The sequence below is a fragment of the Temnothorax longispinosus genome, chromosome 3 (assembly GCF_030848805.1).
Source record: "Temnothorax longispinosus isolate EJ_2023e chromosome 3, Tlon_JGU_v1, whole genome shotgun sequence".
NCBI classification, from domain to species: Eukaryota; Metazoa; Arthropoda; class Insecta; order Hymenoptera; family Formicidae; genus Temnothorax; species Temnothorax longispinosus.
Window position 1 is genome coordinate 2,706,238 of NC_092360.1, and position 19,833 is coordinate 2,726,070.

The 19,833-nt window shown below is 39.0% G+C and overlaps 1 protein-coding gene across 2 annotated transcripts in view; it reads left to right on the top strand.

The window, feature by feature from the left end:
* The window catches only part of So (sine oculis), a 34,817-nt gene that overhangs the window by 7,584 nt on the left and 7,400 nt on the right, over nucleotides 1-19,833 (top strand). Inside the window, exons 2-3 of one of the 2 annotated variants that reach the window (XM_071772873.1) lie at nucleotides 1,190-1,472; nucleotides 2,636-2,870. In XM_071772873.1, coding sequence (XP_071628974.1) covers nucleotides 1,190-1,472; nucleotides 2,636-2,870 — 518 coding nt within the window. The remainder of the gene's footprint in view (nucleotides 1-1,189; nucleotides 1,473-2,635; nucleotides 2,871-19,833) is intronic. The other variant, XM_071772874.1, reaches the window with a different exon arrangement.

Consider the following 19,833-nt stretch of genomic DNA (forward strand, 5'->3'; position numbering starts at 1 on the left):
TCGCTCCGAAACACGAGGACTCATTTCTGCTTGCTCGCAAAAATTTTATTAATTGAAAATCAACCGTTAATATATCGGCATAGAAGGTAGACATCCTGATTCAATTCTCCTCGAACTTCTGAAACCTTATCCCGATATTATATTGAAATTCATTCAATTTTTTACAAAATTTATTTTATAATCCCAAAATTCTTCTAAATTGATCTTTTTGAGGAAGATTTAATAACTACTTTAAGAAAGTGTTTTTTCAAGTCCAGACCAATTTTTCAGCCTCTTTATTGATACGATGATTTTAAACAGACACTAGTTTTGTTGAGAGAAAAAAAAATAATCGGGCATGTAACAAATCTATTCCAGATCCAGATCTAACTAGTTTTTTTTGTCAAAAGTGCTATATCAATACATAAAGTTATACCTAAGATAATTTAAATAGTCGTTATAATATCTTTGTTTCAAAGAAAAGATTATAAAAATTCCAAATGTACAAATCAGCTCCATCTGAAGCTACGTCAGCTTTTTCTTTTTAAAGAAAGAGGAGTTTTAATAAAATAATTAATTAAGATATTCTTGTACCCGTTCAAACTGGTTTTTGTTAAAGTTGACGTTTACTTCAATTTACAAATTGTATTTAATCAGGATTAATTCGAATTATTATTTAAATTTATAAAGGCTTTAGAGTCTTTGTGTAATTTTACATTATTTTGTTATAGTATTCCGATTTATGCCTCAGTTTTTATAATTTTTTAACTTGTAATTGTGTAATTACGGTGAATAATTAAATTAAATATAACAATGACTTGTATACACTACTTTGTTAAAAACTAAAGAAATTAAATTTAAGTTAATTTTTTCGGCTTGAAAATTCTATGATATAAGAGGATTGATCTGAGTTTAATTCTTTCGTTTAAAAGTTAATTTTTCCTGGGATTAAAAATATATATAGATGTATAAACGTTTCAATTGCCAATTGCTGTAATCTTCCATTCTCATCCTAGTTCTCACCGTTCCCCTTTACACGAAATTGTCCCGACTGACCTGTTAGTCACCGGTAGTTGTCCGACTCATCTTCCTTGAACGATCAGTTGAAAGAGGTGAATATGAGACATATACAAGATACACTAGAATAAGAGGAGACCCGGGATGAGTTTTGCCGACTAACAGTGTGCCCCCCCTGTCTATCGTCTTCAAGGCGATGGTGTCGAATGTCCAGGTTCTTCAGCAGGCGGGCTCCGTGGAGAGGCTCAGCCGATTCCTATGGTCTCTGCCGGCGTGCACCAGGTTGCACCGGCACGAGAGCGTACTCAAGGCCAAGGCGATCGTCGCCTTCCATCGGGGCCAATTCAAGGAGCTCTACAGGATCCTGGAGAGCCACACCTTCAGCCCGAACAATCATCCGAAGCTGCAGGCTCTCTGGCTCAAGGCCCACTACATCGAAGCCGAGAGGCTGCGCGGAAGGCCCCTCGGCGCAGTTGGTTAGTAAGAATTTTTCAACGATTTTTTTCTTGCGTATATAGGTATAGTAAGATCGGTAAAAATTATTCCGAGCAAATTCGACAATGTAACATTTTTCCTAATAATTGTTAATTGCTAATTTCTCATCTTGATCGTTTTATTAAATAAGTATTTCCCGTTTTTATCAACGATGATTTGGGTTTAGCGAAATATCTTTGTAGATCTTGAAAAAATATAACTTCAGTGACCACCCAATCTTCACTTGAAATGTTAGTAACGCCGATTAATGATTAAGTTTTTATGTTAAAGATTAGAAAATACCTATATGTACGTCACATTTCTCATTAAATTAATGATTTTTAATTATTCTTATTATTTCTCGAAATATGTTACTATGTTACTATTAATGTAAATATGTTACTATTGATGTATAAATACTGCTAACATTTTATTATTGGTATATCCCATAAAGAAATGTCTGTAATTTTTAATAATACGCTGTGTGTGATAATTTATAAGCAGTTTATCCAACCTCTCGACATAAAATATTCCGCCGATAATATGATGCGTGCGCGTCGCATTAATTTTCGCGCCTATAGGACATTGCGTGCCGGAATGCACGCCGCACGATTTCATCATCATTAACAGCCAAACGGACGAACAAAACGAACAAAGTTATTATCGTATACGCACTAAGTACGAGCTCTAATGAGCGGTATAGACTTGGCCCTATTTTACCCGCTCGATCCTATTCGCAAACGTCGCGCGTCTCGCGCGCGTGAAGCTGACGACGTCGTTGCACTCGGCCCAGAAACCAAATCCGTCCCCCAAAAAAGAGAAGCTAGAAACAAAGCGTGCCTCTGTGAGCACGCTGAGAGAATCGGAGTGCATAACGCACTCCGCCGCTTCCTCTTCCGTTTTTCCCGGCGCGGCGTCGCGAATCCGCGTTCGCGATGAGAATTTCACTCGCCAGGCTTCACCCAAGAATATTTATCTTGGAGGCCTCAAAATGTGTATATTTAAAGATACAGGTAGACTCGCGCGACGATATTCTGACGGCACTGCAATCTTAAGACTAGCGTACCAGTGACGCTTTTAAAATTGCACTTCTATTCAATGTTTTCTCTGAAAGAGAGAATATAGTAGTCCTGACTTACAGAAGGATTCATCTTTCACTTTGCAGGAAAGTACCGGGTGCGCCGTAAGTTTCCCTTACCGCGCACGATCTGGGACGGCGAGGAGACGTCTTATTGCTTCAAGGAAAAGTCCAGGAGCGTTCTGAGGGATTGGTACGCCACCAATCCGTATCCGTCGCCGCGCGAGAAGCGAGAATTGGCGGAGAGCACCGGCCTTACCACCACGCAAGTCAGTAATTGGTTCAAAAACAGGAGACAGAGAGACCGTGCCGCCGAGCATAGGTGAGTTTTTGACGCCGGAGGCGACTCTTTCCGCTTAGTTAATTACGTAAATTGAATTGTCATTGGGATATCAGACACGCGCCTCGCTAGAACCGAAAGATGGAAAGGAATGCATTTTATTCTAAAAAAAAAAGTTCTCTGGAATAGACACAAGTATGCAACAATCTAATTATCTAGAAATATAAATAAAGAAAAGTAAGGATTGTAATGCGCTAGAAAACGAATACTCTAAGAGGAAATATTGCGGCTGTCTGCAAATTGGGTCAATGGGAACCCAGAGTTCTCTTTTTATTTAAACTAAAAAAATATTAAACTGTTACTGTTGAAGTATCTTATTAAACAGATTAAATAGAAATATGTTAAGCCCCATATGTAATAGGAGATATTAACAGGAATGACTCAAGGTAGCGACACGAAGATAACGCAATTATTAAAATATTAATAAATACGACGGATTGGAAGATCGCTTAACAAATCATCGTTTTATTAAATACTTTGTCAAGTAAATGATATCCGGCAATATATATTTTTACGCGTCCGACGGTACGCAGATGTACAATTGACGGACGCGTTAGCGTGGAATTTTCGTCTCTCGCGGATAGAAGCGTGCGGCCCGTAGGAGTCCCGTGTTGTTTGGAAGGTCGTTGCTCTACATCCGATTTTAGAAACGAGCGGAGGCCCCATAACTATGTACGTAACGCGATGCCTTCCACCGCGAGAGCATCGTGTCGCATGCATGCATGCATGCTCGTGCGCGCGGCCGTCCTTTTCTTCGCCGAGCGAGCGAGCGAGCGAATAATAAATAAATAAGTACCAGCTGGGCCATCTGGGCCACTGACAGAGCCAATCTCCTGCGAATTCTTCCGCGAAATTTAGCACTTTGACGGCTAGTCATCGATAATCGAAAGTATATGCCATGCTTGTCAATCGGTTCATTAGCGGTTTTGGATCGAATATAAGTTTATTGCAAGAGAAACTCTTGAATATTGTATGTCGAACTACACAGAGACACTTTTCTCTTAGAATTTACTTTGAAAATCATGGTAGTTGTGGGACAACATGTATATATTTACGAAGAATTTTATGCGAGCTATTCTGATTAATATTTACCATAATAAAGTGTATCTATTACAATAAAATAAAAAATGTTTGATTAATTTTACTAAAATATATAGTAAAATTTTAATAATTTTTTAAAAATTACCAATCTCCTTGGTAATTTTTATTACGTTGTTTGTAAAATGTCTTTTGTATATTTTAAAAAATTCCTTGGTTGCCAAGTTGTCCCAAGTTTGTAGTGAATTTAAACGGTAAAATATAACGAAAAATTATCTCTGTGTATACATTCAATCTTGTCTCAAAATGTAAAATTTTTTTGTTTATTAGCGTTCGCTTTCCGTTCTAATTAAAATTAAATTGTAAACTAAACAAATTATAATTATTGTAATGAATTAAGTTGAAGTATGATATTAAAACAATTATTAGTTGCCAAAAATTCTTTTGAGCTAAAGATGGATTTTTAAAGTACATGGATTTTTAAAGTAATTCTGACGAGTAAATGTTCGCGAAATCACGCGGATGGGAATAATTAAACGGATATTTATGCGATATTAAAGTGATTCAGGAGCATAGGTGCTCTGCGGGATTTCCTGTAATTAATATGCGGCAAATATGATGCCATACGCGCGTATCCGGAAAGCCATCAGATAGGTCTATATAAGACCTAACGTCATGAGTATGCCTAGGGTGACCATAAATTCTTGGATACGAATTTTACTCTGGAAATAATCAGTCTCGAACGATCAATTCAATCTGCGCAAACTTTTCGCGAGTCACACATACACACGTTTCTCTTATAGATTATATTTCCGCGAATCATTCGCGTTCAACAAAAATGATTTAATAAAATACGTCTCTTGTGTGAACTCGAGTTTGAAACTAATAGAATCTTTATTTAATTCAAGTTTTGGTGATATACATAGATGCGAAGATGAATTTTACATTTTCTTGTAACGTTAAAAATTAAAATTGAATTCGACGAACGTTATGTACCGATGGTTCATCATTCTGCCATGATCCTTGAACGCTTTGGGACGGGTGCGTTAATTCGCGAACACTTCGTAGAACGTGCACGCATCTCTGACCCCCTGCCGCTGTCCATGGGAATACACAGAAGCCATAAGAAATTCGATACGTTCCCCGTGGCATGACGTGTGTACTGGTCCTGCCACGGTGGTGCTTCCCACTTCCTCCCTCGCGAGAAAACACCGTAACCACGATTCGCATGGATCGGCCGGATCCATATATCCTTCGATGAAGGCACTCCTCGCTGACACTTCTATTATACTAATGTGCAGTCAGCAGAAAATATATTTTGTTTAAGGATGGATTTTATTTCCACATTAGCCGGGAACAGTGATAACGACAGTTTTTGAAACATTAAGGAGATGTGAGACCTGTAAGCACGAAAAAATTATGGTGCGGTAAATTGCTTGCAAATTATACAATAAATATAATCGAAATTATTTTTATAATAGCTTTTTTATACATTTAGGAAGAAAATATGATGTCGATTATTGCAAGAGCGTTTATTTATTTAAAAATACATCTGATAAAAAGAGACTTTTCTTGTTTTATCACAGTTTGACAAAATATTGAAACGTGACAAGCAGAATTTTTTTCTCGGTAAAATTTTTATCGATTAAACAAAAAATTTTTTACTCTGCTTTACAATTGTTTAAGGAAATTAACAATTATTTCTAACAATATTTGGGTTTAATTTGTAGAGAATTCAATTTACAAAATTTAAAAAAGAAACATCCCCTAATATTTATCTTATTCTTCTAATAGAGAAATAATGGTAAAACTACAGAAAAATATCGTTTCAAGAAAAACGCGTTTAACAATAGATTTTCAACGTAATAAAATGTTTTTACTCGGTTAAAAATTATTCTAGATGATAGAATATAAGTTGGAGAAGCTCTTTAATAACGGACAGACCTTTTTATCTGAAAACATAGAAGAGTAAATTTTGTTCCGGATTAACGCGCGCGCACGCTGTTCTTCGCGCACCGTATCTCATTTAATGTCTTGCACATATGGCTCTTTCACCGGAATCAATATTTAAATTGTTTACTATGTTAAATATCAAAGCGATTAAAAATGTATTTATAAATAGATTTAGTAGAAGACAGATTTTACCAATTAATTTATTTTTTCAATTAATATAATTAGGTAAATAAGATTATATAACAGGGAATAAAAAGCCAGTTTCTTGAAATTATTAACATTTCAAATCTTTATACTTTAATCCGACGTTACTATATAATATAACAATAAGATGAAGTACGATAAACTTCAGGTACTATGTATGTTATTTTTTCACAACTACACTGTCTGTCATAATAAACAATTTTGTAATAATTTTGAATTACCTATACCAATTTTATTGGTATAATTTAAGTCCAAGGACCAAGTAATAATTTAAAATATTTTTAAAAACTTATCTTAATGCGACTTAACTTTTAGATTAGCTTAAGTCTCACCTTAGTAATCGTGCTACATATTTTCTGAGTAACACTGGATTGAATGCATATGGACTTGATTCTAGTAAATAGATTATAAAAAGAACTTAATTCTATTTACAATAATGTTTATAATAACGAAAAAATAATAAACGAGGATTAAGACCATAATTGTTTAAGTGCTTAACGTATACATAGTCGGAAATTAAATGAATATCTCGCGTATGCAGGGGCGGCGTCCTGACGAGCCCCTCGGGACAGGGGCGTCTCGTGGGCGTCTGCAACAGACAAAAAACGTCAAATACGGGGACCATAGTCCTCTCCCGGGAGCTGTTATCGAGCGATTTAACTACCTCATTTCGATACGATATAACGCGCACGCTCAATAAAACGCAGACCGCTCCAAAAAAGGGCTAAGTGAATTTTAAAAGATTATTTACGTAGTGTTTAACTTATTTACTATCGGATGATAGCTGATAGAAAATGATTAACGTTAGATGAGAATTCTACCACGTAATAAGAATTGAAAGGACAAATAATTTGTGTATAACAGTAATGATATACGATGTCTGATGATAATTACAATAATAACAATTATGAATTATACTATTAGATCATAATCCAGTTTTCTCTGACTTATCGGTTTTTTTTTTTCACAAGCGCGATCACAACGATGGCTGCGTAGCAATTTATGTAGAAAGATAACGATTGCGTGCGCTCTTGAATAATTGATATCGGTCGACCATAATTATCGACACAGAGCGCGTATCCGAGCGGAAGTATATAAGCTCCAAATCGCACGAAAGATAAGGCTGATCTAAACACGATGGATTCTCGAAACACCCATAATACCCGTACACGCTCAACCCGCAAGAGCAGGACCGCTCTCTCTCTCTTTCTCTTCCTGCCGTAACAAACTTTAAACAATGAGACGTCGATCGAGATAAAACCCCGCGCGGTATGCCACAACTGTTTTGCATACCGAAAAAATCGGGGCCGACCCCGATAAGAGGGATGGTGGCAAAGGGAGAAGGAAGACTTCTCCGGCTGTAATCAGCGCTAGATTATTTGTGCCGGCCGATGCGCGGCGAGCGCACGGAGAATACAAAGTCGTCAGCATCCAACCGCGCCGAAGTGCATCCGCTGCACTTTGAGAAACGCACGAGACACGACGACGACAACGACGATGACGCGGTGCGTCAACGGCGACCCGTCGTTGCAGTTGCATCGTTGCCGACGATAACGGAACCGCTGTTCTCGGTACCCGGTGTCCGGTGACGACGGAGCGTGCGTGTATCGCCCAAACGCGAGATAACGCACGGTGATGCTGATTAAGATGATCGGCGACGGCGCCGCGCCGGATAATCCGCTCCTTGCTCCACGCGCGCGCGTCCCCGCCGCGCCGCGCAGGCGGCTTCTCGAAATTTTCCGACGGTGCGTGCGGACCGTGCGGTGTCGCGTTGCAGCGTGAGGGAGAGAAGAGTCCGCGGCGCTACTTTAGTCCGCTGGATGGGATCGCTTCGGCCGTTAAAGCTAAAAATAATATAAATAATATTTGACAATGGAGAGCGATATGGTAGCGAGTAAGAGCGTTGTGTGGCGCGCGAATAGGAAAAGTCGCGGGTTGTGATCTGTAATTTAAGAAACGGTATGGACAAGACCCGTACAATAGAGCACATATTAGGAATAAAAATAAATTATAAATATTAGAAATTAGAAATAATAATTAAACGTAACGCAACGTAATGGAAAAGAATAAAATATAATATATAATATAGGAACATTTCTATATTTACATATCCTATAATATTTAATATTTATTACAGAAATGTTTTTATATTTATAGATCCTAATATTTAATATTTATTCTTATTCCTAATATGTGCTCTATTGTGCACTCTAACGTGTAAATAGTCGACAGGTTTATAAATATTAACACGATATCACGCTTCCTTTAATAAAAATTACTCCACGAGTCTCTCGAGCGACGAGAGATTGACCAGCGGCGGTAACGACAAGCATAAAAAAAAAAAACGCGCCGTAGTTGCAACGTTTTCGGCAGCGCGCCGTGTTGCTCTCGAAGATTTGAAAAACATCGGTCAGTCGGCCCTTTTTTTCGAGTATCGATTCTATCGTTCGGCTTGAAAAATAAATGCTGCATGTTTCGCGCTGCGATCCTTTTTCGTCTTATACGTACCGTTGTACATGTATGACACTTAAAACGCGTCGATTTTGATCATAGTCAGAATGACAAACAACAAACAATACAGTTAGAGAGAGCAGGAGGAAAAGAAACGGGGATATGGACGCCGGTGCATCCGCGAGTGCATTGTGCCTTCATTCTTCGCAGTCAAAAATAAACTCCCGACCGCACGCGCTGGTCGCGCTGTATATTTTTTTGTTTTGCTCTCACTTTCTCTGTCGAGAGCGGCCGCGCGCTTGTACATGGCGCTTAAAAACGTCTTTATTATCGTCGCGCTAGGCCCGCAGTAGAAAGAGTCAGTCATCCCCGAAGGGACTCCGCTCCGCGAGCAATAAACCAAGAGAGCAACATCGTGGCGCCGGAAATAAATACAAGACCGAAGTATGGGCATCCCCATAATCGCTCTCCAACCGACTTATCGTACTCCGAATTTATTATTCTTCGGCCGAATGATTTTTAAGCCGAGGATCTTATCGGTATTGAAACGATCGAGGGAGAAATCAGGATTTCTGAGAGTAACTTTATTTCCGTTTATTTTGATTTTTATGAAATGAGAATTATAAATTGTTGGAGCCATTATATATTATCGTAATCTGTGCAGTGCCGCAGTTTTTCATGGGTTTTGAAATATGTGACATACAGATCTCTCTCTAAATGTGAAAATTAAGAATGCAGAGATAACAATGTCAAGCGACGTCTTTATAATAGAAAGAGACCAACGCAGAGTCGCTTCTACAGCGCGAGTTTGCCGTTCCGCCGGCTTTCACGATGGATCGAAGGGCCATATCACGCTGTGGCAGAAGCCAGTAATGGCTTCGTCGTTGTTCTCCAGTGTCAACAAAACATTGCTAATGTACCAACCCTCGAACCCTCGCCCTCGCCTTCGTCCTTGCTCGCCCCTTTCATCCGACAGCGCGGAGAGAAAAATGGTGGGAGGAGGACATGGAAGAGAGGGACGTTATTTCCAGCCGGCCGACAATCTTATCCCGTGCGATCGATTTGTTGTTAAAATTTAAGAAGTCTCTCCCAGACCGATCTAATCGATGGCTCTCGTCGGCGTTGACCTCGATTCGATCAGTCGATCGCGTTATAAAATATAGAAATTTCGTGAATATTTAGATATACGTTCCTACGTGCGTTGCTCGGAGGAATTAACATTGTCGCAATTAATTTCGTACAATTGTTCGTACAAATTAATGTAACTTCTCAGCTACAGAGGTATTCTCATTCCGGCATTGCTCGATAACTTGTATTTTTTATTACGCGTATTATAAGATATCTATTTATTAAATTTTAAAGCTATTCCTCGAGCATTTTATTTTACACAACGATATGTCTGACCAGGAGATTCTTAGGAGATGGTTTACATGAAAAAATATACGGACTTTACATTTATTCCGCATTAATGACTAAATTGTAAACGCGCTCCGTGCTCCATGATCGTCGCTCGGAAACTACTGGCAGCGGGATTAACGTCTCTCTCATTTGTCGGCCGTCAGAGATTGTCCACTTTAGATTAGATTAGATTAGGGACGGACGTTTTATTCGCGCCGCATAAGCGAAACACACGCGCGCACGGCTGCTCACCGCGTTTGTTTGTGGCGACGTTTTTATCGGGCGACGTGTGCGGTTCTTCTGACGTTTTCTACGAACCGGACTCGATGATCCGCCGGTATCACCGTCGTAAAATTCTACGCGTGAACAAAGAAGAGCGGCACATTGAATCAAGCTGCGTATATTTCAGAAATGACAATTATTGCGAAGCCGTGTACAAAAGCTGTGTGCAAAGGACCAATCGGGATAATTGCGAATACTAAATGTGGCGCTGACAATGAAATAGGTTTGAATAAATCTAATTACTCGAAATAAATTTAATTACACGAAATTTATTACCTTTTTTCGGATGTTTTTATGAAAATTGACTCTCCCCCATATAAATGCATATAAAATGTCAGGTTTTGCAATTGTTTCTTTTTCCTAAATGAAATTGTATGAGTGTGGGTGTACGAAGATATAATAATAGTCATTATTTTTTAACCACTTCTTTGCAGAAGCACTTCTGATGCAGAAATCTTCGATCATATTTCTATCGAAATATAAAAATTCTGGTATATTATAAAACAAATATGTATATAAAAATACAAATATATTTTTTCTCAATATCGAATATATTTGGATATAAAACTGGGAGAAGGGCTAATAAGTAATGACTAACGATTATAGCTCCGAAAAATATTGAAATTTCACATTTATGATTACAATTATCTTGATAAATTCTATATAATAGACCGACTTTATCACGGTAAAAAGTTAGACGAATAGTAAATTAAAAATTTCTGTGCGTAAAAGATAATTTTAGCATAAAACTTTTAAAAACATTTTATGTTACTATAATGATAATAATCATAAAATTGGGGGGAAAAAGATTAAGTTTCAATAACTCCGATGCATTTACTGCGTAATGGTGTAAAAATACATATCTATAACGTCGAACTTTTTGCGAAGCTACGCAGTAATATGGAATAAAAACGGAACGTGATATGCAATTACGATTTTATGTTTAATATTGCTAACATATTTTTCACCTGATTGAACAATACGTGTACCTTTTATTAAACCTTTTATGAATATTAAATATTAAATTTTTAATCATTATTTTATTACTCGTGCAACATTGTGCAGAATTAATAAAAAAAAATTTTGTATATTAATCTCGATTGATCCATCTTACTCGCACTTTGATAATATCTAGTAATACTTTAAAATGAGACTTTCGAGCATTACTCGTGGTCGCATATAGGTATTCTGGCTAAATATGCGATATTTATAACATATATGTATCTGCGTTCTCGATCTTTAAGACGAAAAGTAAGTTTGCGCTTAAATTTTCATATTTTATATTTTAGCGGGACAATTTTGCTTAATTGATTATTTGGCAGTTGATTAACCGCGAGTATCGATTCGCGGACACGGGGGGGGGGTTAAAAATAATCGAAGTGGTGGGTTTTCTGGAAGGGACAGTGTACTTTCGCCGGATGTGGAATGAGACAGATGGGGGAGTCAGCGTTGAGAGGGCGGTAACGGCCGCGCGGGGGTGGTCGGGTAAGGGTTAGAAACAGGGGTGGCTGCGCCAATATTGACTCCTTCTAAAAAGCAGAGACTCGTCAGTGACACAAGGAGGGTGGCGCTACTTTACCTCGCCCTTCGTACACCCGGTACGCCCTACGTAGGTACTTTCGACATGGCGTCCGACTGGCTAACTTCGACGATTGTCTGCCGCCGTTAATCACTCGAGATACTTTCAAAAGATTTCTCGTTTTAGATCGGCTAAATCAATGTATACATATATAACTGCAGACAAGCAAACGGTACATATATTTCTTCAAGAAAAGTAAAACAAACTCGGATTATGTTAAGTAACTGCAGCTTTCCGCCGCATTAATAGATAATGCGTAATTAAATTAAAGCTTTTGTTCTTATTCTGAAATTCATGAGTTATATAATTTAGACAATCGATCCTTCATTAGATTTTATAAGGCGCACGTAATATTGAATAGGGTATACATGATTTATTATATTAATGTGAATACCCTTTCTATTTCGCGCTAATTGTGCTACGTTAAGGCAATGTAGGATTTCAAACATTTAACCTGCGTTAAATATATTTTAATAAATCCATTTGCATTAAAATTTGTTCGTTTTTCTTTTTAATTTATTTACATTCGATAACATTTTCGTTCGCGTATCGTTGGCAAACACGTACCGATTTCGATGAAAGTAATTTTTATTATTAAATCTCGAAGTTATGAATTATTCGCGAAAATCCCGATGGCAGATTGATGGCACGATACACCTATGCGTGTGTCCGAAGATGCGTTCTCCGCATATTTAACTTTCTCGCGAACGGCGCGAGCCGTCGCGCGAATTTCCGCGTGCGAATAAAGATGCTTTCGGGTCAAGCGGAAGGAGGAGACACTCGTTCAAATCGTAAGCGCCGACGTGGCCCCGAAATAGCCGCGAATACTGGTACCATTCCCTGGTTTACGGTTACAGCGGGCACGGTGTCTGGGCAGCGCGCTGCCCGTGTCTGTAACCAGAGAACTCGCTTCAACGCCGCGTACGTGTTGTACCCGCTACCGCCACGTATCCGCTTCCATGTTCTGGACTCTAAATGTCAAATTTTTCACATTAATTAATCCAATGTACGCACACTAAACACCGCGTCGTGTCGCAATTAGACGGATGAATTAGGCGATGGACTACCGTAAATCGCACCTGGGTTTCTGCAGCGCAGAGAAAAAAAGAGACTTTCGATTTTTATTTTTTAAATTTTGCTTAAAATTGCTAGATTTTCTAGAGTAGAAAAAATTATTTTATTAATTATATTAGCGTCGTTAAAGACAATATTCGATGATGTTCTCGAAATCTCTGCATATACTTTCGTTGAGATTTTCTAGTCGCATGCAATTATTGTCGATGCTACTCGGCCTAAATTCGCCACTACTATGTGCAATCCTGCATTCGTTTATATTTCTGCATCTAGTGCGCGTTCGGCCTCGTTGTGCAACCAGACAACATCTCGAAAAGCTACGCGAGAGAGAGAGAGAGAGAGAGAGAGGGGGTGGGACAGACACGCTCAAGGAAATCGCTCAGACGTTCGACGAGCGATTTTCCGCGACGCGGCGACGGTGCGTCACTTCCGTGTCACACTCGCACGCAGGAATTGGGCGCGGCTCAACCTCGTCAAGGCCGAAGCGACTCTTATGCAATTTTCACGAAAGCATATTAATTTTTCTGAAGGTGTGTCAACATTATTCTAAAGAAAAATATATATACATTTGCTACATTTTTAAATTGAGTCTTCAACTGATTGACGTGTTTTTATTTCTTATTTTTATACATAATTTCCGTCTTTTTTTACTTTCTTCGAATTGTAATAAGAACTTTCTTGTACTTTATTATTACTTATATAGCTCATATATTACCTACTATTTTCAACTTATACAGCTATAAATGTTTTATTTATTTATTTTTAAAAACACATTCTATAGTTTCTTGCAACATTTTTTTTTCCAAAAATTCCTTCAGTTTCAGAATAAAAAACAAAGAAGTTTGTTATAAGAACAAATCTTATGATAATATAACTGGTATTTTTTACAAATTTCCTGCTACATCTGTAATATATTTTTAATATATTGTTACACTCCGCGTATTTTTTAATTTGACATTTTTCTGGTCTCGAAGATATTCACGTGATGGTACTCGCTTTATCTCGCCATGTCCCTTCGCGCGGGTCCCCTCCAGGGGCCCCGTGCGTGTACTGGACACACTCGCACGCGCGTTGCATTCTGGGAATGCGTGCATGAATGAATGCCCCTCTGTCCCCCACGATTCCGAACAAGAAGAGGAAAAAGACGAGGGATCACGGGGGGTGGTACGGAGAGGGGAGTCGAGCAGCTCGTTCTTTTTCAACGGCAGCGGGGAACGAGGCGGGCCCTTTCGGCCCTTGCGTGCCCATATGTGGACCCTTCCCGCGAGCTGTCAGATTTGACGTGGTCTTCTTCAAAGCGGTTTTCACGAAGCGGGCCCCTCTATCCCGCCTTTTTTTCGTCCCCAAAAATGGCTGAGAAGATCCAACATGGCCGTGTCCGCCTTTCTTCCGTCTCTTTCTTTCCCACTCTCGCGTGTTTTCCCCCTTCTTTTTTTTTTTCATCGCGGCGAAAGAGCATTGCGCATTCAGTGGCGCCTTTCAATCTCAGACGAGTCCTTTGTGGCGGCTTGCGGTTGGGCGTTGATCCTCTTCGATCGACGCGCGAGCGTCTTTCCGTCTGTAAAAAGAACATACCGACCATATAATCGGCTAATTTGAGATACATATTCAATTTGAAGTACATGTATAAAAATCAAGGATTTAGATAATTCTAAGCTTTGTTCTTCCTTCTTCTTTGGTCTAAGAATTTCTCTAAAATGTTCACATCATGTGAATCACGAACTGAAAGATACCTATAATGGTTATGGATTGATGTTTCAGTTTTAATTTGACAGGACGTTTTAATAATTGACTATTCCAAACTGCTATTTATCATGCAATTAATCCTGCGCGAAAGAAAAATTTATTTATCTTATTTCTACGTCTCTTACATTTTATAGTAGCACATTACGAAAATCTTCAGCATTGCTGATTGTATCCCGAAACAGACATCCCGGCAAGAAACCCTTTCCTTCCGCGCGCATTACAAACCTCACGGGGATACTTTGAAGATCAAGGACTCACGCTGGGTGTCCCTCTGGCACTCCGTCCGGGATTAAATCCGTTTCACGCCTTTCGTCCCGGTAATGGGACGCGCGCGGCGCGCGACATACTGACGAAACGCTGACAGACGGGATCCGTTCGGTCGTGTGACACGGCCGCGGTATGCCGAAAACTACCGGCAGGCTCGGCGTAATCCGGATTAAAGAATCCCCAAAACATCGAAAGCGTTTTAACGCCGCGGCGCGCGACCGCCGAGCGCGAGGACGCCTCTCCTACCTGCGGGGATCTCGCCGATCCGCCGTAAATAACGACGCGCCTCTGATAGATCTATGGAAAACAGCGAGCTCGACCGGCCACCGAGACGACCACCACGATCGCTTCTCGGTGGCGTATCCAAATAGGGAAAAAGAAACAGGTTGCACGGAGCTTTTATTTTTTATCGAGGTCTTCACACCGTGCGAAGATTGTTCTTTCTAACACGAACGCGAACACGTGAATTTGTATGGTAATTTGTGAGTTATGTGTGAATTTATAATATACATATATTCTAATGCAATATAGGAAAGTTGAAGGCTCTAAAATATGAGCAATAAAGGATGTTATCGTTAAATTAATTTAGATATAGTTTATTGTTCTACACAATGTAGATTAATTTAACAGTACACTGCAAGTCTAAGTGTGTTATTTTTACACTTTATTCACAGAAACGTCTAAAAGTGACATCTTTGGCTGAAGCTTTTTTTACATGTTTCTTCATATACATATGTAAAATTACGTCATTTAACACGTCTAATCGTGTTAAATTATAAGTTAATATGTTCAATCGTGTTAAATAACGTGATTTGAAACGAAGAAATGTGTAAGAAGAGCATCAAGAGTTTCAGCTAAAATAACACTCTTGGATGCAGTGTAATATCTGTTATTTACTCGTATTTTAACTTTTAACTTTCTTATATTTTACATGTAACGAGCGTGACTATGTTATTTTTACACATATTTAATATTATAATTGAAGAAATGTATGCAATATAAATACAGCATACAAATACATACAGAATATGTGAATTTTGTTTATATACTGTTAATGTTAGATTAAATTGATGATGGAACTTCATTCCTTATGTAAGACCCTCGCAGACTTTCCAACTTAAAGATTTAGTTGGAGAAATGTTTGATGTAAAAAATTAAGAACACTTGTGAAAAAATTATTGATTCTCTTGATATTTTCGTTAAGGAAAAATCGATTTCAGGCGTTAATGAATTACACAGACCGACATCAATTTCGATCCTCAGATTTCAATCGTTTCCGAAGTATTTTGGCGTGCAGATACCGAATCCGTTGCTCGAATTGCTCTATCACGTCAGGTTTCGGAGATATCTATACCTAAAAGTACTAAAAAGACCATTTTAGGTTGAAGTAATAAAACAATACGTGTCAGGCCCATTTTTTCGACGAATTCGAATTCTGCAGGGAAAAATATCTATAGAAACCATACATTATAGATTGATTAAAAAATACTATATCTACCTCTAGGTTAAAAATACTATATATATCTATACTATATCTACCCTTTACGCTTTAACCCGCGCGCGAGTTACTGTCCCGCTACAGGTATAAGAAGCGTCATAGAGGTAGACAGTATTTTTTTATCAATCTTCAAGGTATAACGTATGGTTTCTATTTTTTTCTTGCAGAATTCGAATTCGACGAGAAAATGGGCCTAACACGTATCGTTTTATAATTATTTCAACCTAAAAAAGCCGAAAAATGGCCTTTTTGGCACTTTAGGTACAAATATTTCCGAAACCTGACGTGATAGAGCAATTTGGGCAGCGGATTTGGTTTCAGCACGCCAAAATCCTTCGGAAACGACTATTGAGATTTGAGGATAAAAAAAAGTCGAAATTCGTTGGCCTGTGCTATTATTGTTTTGTTACTTAATATACATTCAATTTAAACGAATGCGCTCTTTCTCTGTCACATAGAGATATAAATGACTATACAATATAAAAGAAACGTCTCTCTATTTCGATCAAAACAGTAAGTAAATAAATTATGGACATCGTTAAGCGTTATTATTCCTCGCTCCACCAAGCCAGGTGTCGATGCCAGAATCAAGCGCTTATTGCCGTCATTTACCAGAATTTATGAGTTATCTATTACCAGAAGATAAATATGTCGTGTTGCTGCTCTCATGTAAAACTGGCACAGTTTCTCGATACGCGTGTTTCTTGAATCGGATTTAGGATTACTCCGCGTACGACAATTGGCATGAAATCGCAGATTCTCTGGCACGTCGTTGATATGCATTCTACCGAATGCATTTGTCGAATTGTGTCAAATCGCGACAAATAAAATGGCGTGACGCGCCATTTATTATCGAAATTATTACCGGCGCGTCAGTGAGTACTATCTTAATTCCGTGTTATACTCTATTTACTTTTCACTTGAGAATCTCCACTTTGAGGATAATCATTTTGATACTCTTTATGATTACAAACTACAAAAGGCACGAGTCAAGAATCTTTACTTGTTTATATTGCAGTTATAAGTAATTATTAATTGTTATGAATATGGTGATACTCTCTGTAGGTCTTACGTAATTCAGTAATCTTCCGACGTAACAATTTGTCGCGAAAAGAACGTTGAGTTTTTTTTACTGTCAGCGTAACTAAATTTTAGACCGACACATCTTGATTATTTTTTATCAAATCTAAAGTCAATTTTTGCTTAGAAAGGATCTTGAGTTTTGTATACACAATCGCAATAGAGACTCATTTAATATAGTTTAAAACACGTTTACGCGTTTATAGTACCGAAAACCGAGCAACAGCCAAAAAATGTATCGGCTGTATAATTGACGGATTCTCTCGCGCTAGTGAATTTTCCGCGGATAATCCCGTATCCGTTGCACGGGCGCGCGAGAAATTCGCCCGGGCGTTTCACAGGGCCCCGAGAATATCCTGCAGGTAAAGAAGGCGAGAGCCGTAGTTTACAAACAGAGACTCGTACGATGTGTACACGGTACGCTCCCCCCCATTATTTTAGGCGGTGGAAACTCTTCTTTCCTATCTGTTTATGGAATCAGCTGCCAGTAACTTCCTCGACGGGCTCACCTGCCGGGAGCAGTGGACAGGCCTCGGAGATTCAGGAAAATCCGCCGTTTTTTTTCCCTCTCGGGGCCCCCGGGGCCGACAAACGAGTCGGCCGATTTTCAATTTGCTCTGCGGGCCCCGAGTTTGCCTTTCTGCCTTCTTCAGTGAGTTAAGTAATCCCGGAGGCAAAAGTGGCGGTCTTTTCGAGAGCGAGACGGTTGCGTGGGATTTTTGGAATGCGAAAAATAAATTCAACAGTTACATAGAGGAATGCTATTTAAACTCGAGCGATTTCCTATAGGAGGAGCTCTGTGCTTCTAGCCTTCAAAAATTTCTCTACTCGCGATATTCGCCATATATCGCGAGTTTCCCACTTACATGTTATAGCTCTTAAAATGTTTCTATTCGCCAGAATGCTTTTTTTAACGGCGCGGAAAAGCGCAGGGAGGGAAGAAAACGCAAGAAAAAGGAGAATTCGTTAAGAGTCTTCGCACTCTGACCCCGCAAACTCGTTTCCCGAAGACGATATCGCACGCAGACCGGAATAAAGTGTGCGACATCGCAGGGGCGACAGAGCCGATATAATCCGATTTTACGAGGCGGCCCCGGCACGGAGAAAGAAAGAGTGAGACAGGGAGACAAGAGGGAGGGAGAGATGCTATCGGGCCCCGCGCGCCGAGGTCCCAGGCGATATAAACTTAGACACGAATTAGTGGTGCCGCGATAGCATCTCATTTCGAGGCGAGCGTGCGATCGGGAATTTATCGAGAAATTAAATTAGGAATTATGCTAATACCGCCCATCGCCCTATATAGACGGGACACCTCACCGAAGTCCGACCGCCATGAATGAGCCGCGGCGGCGGCGGCGGCGGCGGCGGCGGGCGTCACGTTTCCCCGGTTATTTATGCGTTATTTGCGCCATCCAATTAAAAGGCACCTTTCGTAAGACTGCTCTCGTACGGCGTGCAACGTAATTCGCCGGATCGACGTTGCGTGATCCTTGAATTCCGCTCTTAGAATTTATACGGAACATAGATTTAAAACGATTTCTTTTTTTTTTTTAACTTGAACTCAACATTAAAATAACTTGGTTGTAATAAATCATATGATGGTTTGCGTCTACGAAAAATTTAAATAACAAAATAATAGTGATAAATGTCATCTAATTTAGATAATTCAAATTTGCTTAAAAAAAAAAACGATTGCTTGTATTTTCAATGAAGTAACTGAAGTCGTTGATCTCAATTTTATGGCACCGGTCGGCGCGAGGAAGATAACGGCGAAGGCGCGGCTAGTTTTATTAATCGACCGGTCCGTAAATAAGATTTACTTCGAAATTCCGTGGCGCGGTTGCCGAGATCGATTCGTCTCCATTTTTCGTGAGACAACAGCGACTCACGTAGGACCATTCGCAGATAGAATCTCCTCGCATTCCTGGCATTTTTTATAATCCTTGACGTTGATCTCGACACGGACGACACGAGCACGAACAGAATGGCCAAAATAAAAAAATCCGGTCTATTGTTTTTATGGTTGTTATGTATGTTTTAAAGAGCGAGAGAATTGCGGCTGTGAAATTTTTATAAAATATATTTATTATACATATTTCATATACATATACAATACCGTACATATAATATAATAATAAAATTTATATGTAGCATAAACATTAGAGTTATAACATTATTTCCATTAATTATTTTATTAGGTAATATAAATGCAATGTTTTCAACGGAGCATCATTGAAACTGGTCAATGCTCATTCTTTATCTGATATTTCACCCATGCTTTTGCAATCTGTTACTTTTTACGGTGCCTGAAAAGATGCCTGATTGAATTTAGCATATTATCATTTACCGTCATAAAAAACTGAAAAAAATAACAG